This window comes from Vombatus ursinus, unplaced genomic scaffold, assembly GCF_900497805.2.
Source record: "Vombatus ursinus unplaced genomic scaffold, bare-nosed wombat genome assembly UNPS02014181.1, whole genome shotgun sequence".
NCBI classification, from domain to species: domain Eukaryota; kingdom Metazoa; phylum Chordata; class Mammalia; order Diprotodontia; family Vombatidae; genus Vombatus; species Vombatus ursinus.
The window spans coordinates 335944-340047 of record NW_020953959.1 but is presented as its reverse complement, the minus strand read 5'-3'; the positions used below and the strand labels follow the sequence as shown (position 1 = coordinate 340047).

The following is a 4104-nucleotide window of genomic DNA, read 5'->3' as shown; positions in this document are numbered from 1 at the left end:
CCAGGGAAGGGCTGGGACTAGACCTTGGGTCTCCCTGGAGACCCTCCCCCAGGACCCATACTCAAGCAGTGGCTGCCTGGAGTACGCGCCCTGCCCCGCCCCCTCCTCCGCAGGCATTTCCTAGCCGGATTCGGGTCCCCGCGGCTGGCCAGTCCCACGCCGCGGGGGGCGGCCCACCAGGGCCATTGTGCGGGGGCGGCCGGGGCCGCCCGCCCCCAGCGGCACCTCCTCGGCCTGAAGGGTGCCGGGACTTGTAGTCCGGGGCCGCCCCCCGCCCCCCGCGCCTGCCAGCGGGAGGACTCCAGGTCCCATCGGGCGGTGCGGCGACCGCCCTGGTCAGAGGGGCGGGGAGGGGAGGGAAGGGGAGGGGAGAGGAGGGACCGGCCCCGGCTCTTTAAATCCTTTAAAGGGCTGTTCAAAGGGACGGCGGCTGAGAGCGGCGCTTGGGGGGTCCGGCGGCCGGTAAGGGGGCAGGGCGGGGGGAGCCCGAGACCGGTCCGCCCGCCCACAGGGAGTTGCCCCGCTTCAGTCCCGACCCCTCATCCCCACCTGGCCTCCGGATCCCCCCTCCTCCCCTGGTCCTCCCTTCCCATGCGCTTTAGCTCTTGGAGGAGCAGCTCGGCTCCCCCCAGAGAGGCTAGGCTCGGCTCTGCTCCCTGCAGCCCGGGCAGCTCCTGCTGGGCAGGAACTTTCCTGCGGGCTGCGCGCTCAGCTCCGAGGTCAGGGCTCCGCCCGGAGCTGGGGGTCCCCCAGTCCTCAGACAGGCCGAGCTTCTGGCTGGGGTGCGGAGGGCGGGCTTCTTCGCAGTGCCCGCCCCCGTACACCCCCACCCCCATCCCGCCGTTAGGTCCGATTGTACCTCGGTCCTCCTGCTGCCCGTCCCCACCTGACTTGCCCGGCGTCCCGCTCAGCCCCCAGCGCTGGCCTTCCCAGGCCTTTGTTAGCGGGAGCCCCCTTCGCCGCTGTTCGGACCGTCCCTTGCCAAGTCTAACTTTGCCCCAGGGCACTTTCTCCGTCTCTGGGCTGTCCCCGGGGTGGCCTTGACCCTCGGCACAAAGGCGGACCGTTTCCAGATGTTGCGGCCCGCCGGAGGGCTGGAGGGTCGCTGTTAGGTGTGGGGGGACATTTGGGGGAGGTGTGTGGGGAGGCTGTTGGATGCCAAGAGGAATGTGCCACAGTACGTGGGCTCAGCCCATCTCGGAGGCTCAGCCTGTTCCATTGGCCAGGCTACCCCCCCCCCCCCACCTGCTGTTCCGGCACAGTCCCTTGACCTACTTCATCCTTCTCTCCCCCAGGCTGATGCTTGTGGTTGAAGCGTCCTGAAGTAGCTGGGCCCCCTGCTTCACCACTTCTGATCCTGCCCCCCCACCCCTTCCCCACCCTGGCTCCCCTCCCTCATGACCGCCTGGGTCATCCTCCCTGTCAGCCTCTCAGCTTTCTCCATCACTGGCATATGGATTGTGTGAGTAAAGGAAGGGGAGAAACAAGTGGGAGGGGAGGAGAAGAGACATGAGTGGGGGAGAGGAGGCAAGGGAAGGGGCAGATGGGCCAGGGCCAAAGAGGAACAGGATTGAGGCGGGACAGAAGAACAGCTTGCTCCCACACACAAGGTCCCTTGTCCTGCTGTAGACTGTGGTGTTGGTACTCAGAACTGCTGGGGGTGTCTCCATAGCCTGGCCTTGTGCCTGGGCACAAATTCCCAACTACCCGCCACTCTTGGGACCAACTGGCACCACAGGCACTAGGCAGGACAGCGCTGCTCTCCCTAAGCCTGATCACCAGAAGGAATTGCTGGAGAGGAGGCACTGGTCAAGGCCAGGTGGAATTGGCCCGAGCTGCAGGCCTCACTAGGACCCCAGGCTTTCCAATCCCTCCCTGGCCGGCACTTCCTACAGTGTCTGGCTGTGTGGTGAGGCACAGAGAGGAGGGCTAGGTGAATGAACCAGGTGCAGAGGGCAGGGTGGGCGCAAAGCAGGTGATACCCCTGTGTGCTCTTGCAGGTATGCCATGGCACTGATGAACCACCATGTGTGTCCTGTGGAGAACTGGTATGAAGAACAGTCCTGGCACCCTCCTTCTAAAGGCTTCCTCCGTCTCTGCTCCTTTTGTGGGCTCGGGGGCTGGCAGGAGTCAGATGGCGACCCTGGGCCTTACTGCTGTCCTCTGATATTGGCATCACCCACCCTTTCCCCAGGCATGGCATCTTGCCTACCTACCCTCTCTCCCACCAAATCCCCCCTCTTCCTTTCAAGGCCCTTTCTCCCCACTGGTTTCTATCTCTCAAGGATAGTGGAGAGAAAGGGACTCTTCTCTGCTTTTGGTGAGGGAGGGATCGTTGGGGGAGGGCCTGGAGAAGGCATACTCTGACCAGGCTCCAGGTGAAGGAGGCGGGCTGCAGAGAATCCTCTTTGCCCCAGTCTGCTCCCTGTCCCACCTCCCCACCAGGTCCTACAATGAGTCCTGCTCCACTGACCCCGACATACAGGGTGGTCCCAAGAGCTGCTGCACATTGGAGGACATTCCCCTCATCAGGTGAGGCCCCTGAAGGGGGCCGGGGGATGGCCAGGGAGAACATGGCATAGCCTGTCCACCAACCCCTCCTTGGACCTGTGCAGCAGCCCACCCAAACCCAACTGGATGCACTGGCCCAGTCTGCAACCCTAGCAGGTCCCAAGGAGGCCAGACCATCTGGAATCTTTGAGGACACTGCCTGCTGCTGTCGAGCCCCTGCGGGTCTCTTTAGCACAAATCCCCTACCCTTTATCCCAGCTTTCACAGTGGCATAAAATAATGTACCAGCCTTTGAGGGGAGTCGCCTGCAATTAGGGAGATCAAGGCCTGAATTACAGAAGGAAGGGGTGGGATGGGGTGGGGAAAGACACCTGCCAGTGCTGACTGCCTTTTCCTTCCCCCTTGCCTTACTCCTCTTTTCTAGTAAATGTGGCACATACCCCCCTGAGAGCTGCCTCTTCAGCCTCATAGGCAACGTGGGTGCTTTCATGGGTAAGTGGCTCCTTTGCATTCCTTTCCCATCCATCTGTGGCCCCTCTTTTCCCCTCTGGATTTCCTCCCTGCCCCCTAAAGGGAGGGCATGCAGGGAAGGGCCCCAACCCCAGCCCCCTCATTGGGAGGGAGCTGCTTTATGCCCCATCTGCTGCTACTTTTATCACAATCGGGTGACCGAACTGCATCCCAGGTGAGGGATGAAATGCACTTTTGTGGGGGGGGGGGTTTCCTTTTTTTGCCCCACAAAGGCTAAAGGCTGACACAGCTTATTTACCTGATCCTCACCTCCAGCCTGACTTAAGTCCAAGAAAGAGTGGTTTATTATCAACTACTCAATAAAGGGTTTATCATCAACTACCCATCCCACTCTGGAGCTATTGAAAAAGCCATCAAGTGGGAACCGCTGGATGGATCTTGGACCTTCTGCTTTGGCCTCCTGGAGCAGGGGCAGCAAGGCCTGGGCCCTTCCTCAGGGAGCCAGAGGGGACACACCCACGTTCTAAGCCCCTGTGCTACCTGCTTGTGTTTGGTGGAGGGAGGAGGGAGGCTGTGTTTAGGGGTCTATTGACTGCCCTGCAACCCTTAGACTGGTTGCTGCTCGAGAGCAGACTGTTCTGTCCCCCCCCCCCCATAATCTGGGGTTAAGTGACTTGCCTAGGGTCACACAGCTAGTGAGTGTCAAGTATCTGTCTAGATTTGAACTTGGGTCTTCCTAACTCCAGGGCCAGTGCTCTATCCACTGTGCCACCTAGCACACAGTAGGTGCTTAATAAATGCTAGTTGCCAGACCGTGGCCTGGTCAATCAGCACCACTTTGCATCCCCTTCCACAGTGGCACTGGTCTGCCTTCTCCGTTATGGCCAGCTGCTGGAGCAAAGTCATCGGTCCTGGGTTAACACCATGGCTCTCATCACTGGCTGCTTCAATGCTGCTGGCCTGGTTGTTGTTGGCAACTTCCAGGTGAGACTTTTCTCCGAGCACGGGGCCCCACCTGCTTGCTCCTCTCTCCCTAGCCCGAACCATCCCCTGAAACCTGTGGGTGGTGGGTAGATGCACCCTTGTCCTTGGGCTCTCTGGCCTGGCTAAGCCACGGAGGGT

The 4104-nt window shown here is 61.1% G+C and overlaps 1 protein-coding gene across 2 annotated transcripts in view; it reads left to right on the top strand.

Annotated features, from left to right (window-relative positions):
- Positions 1-410: 410 nt before the first annotated feature.
- The window catches only part of TMEM150A (transmembrane protein 150A), a 5237-nt gene continuing 1543 nt past the window's right edge, over positions 411-4104 (top strand). Inside the window, exons 1-6 of one of the 2 annotated variants that reach the window (XM_027860428.1) lie at positions 411-462; positions 1296-1462; positions 2001-2048; positions 2446-2532; positions 2936-3003; positions 3839-3966. In XM_027860428.1, coding sequence (XP_027716229.1) covers positions 1398-1462; positions 2001-2048; positions 2446-2532; positions 2936-3003; positions 3839-3966 — 396 coding nt within the window. In that variant the 5' untranslated portion in view covers positions 411-462; positions 1296-1397. Of the gene's footprint in view, positions 463-1295; positions 1463-2000; positions 2049-2445; positions 2533-2935; positions 3004-3838; positions 3967-4104 lie in introns of those variants that run through there. The other variant, XM_027860429.1, reaches the window with a different exon arrangement.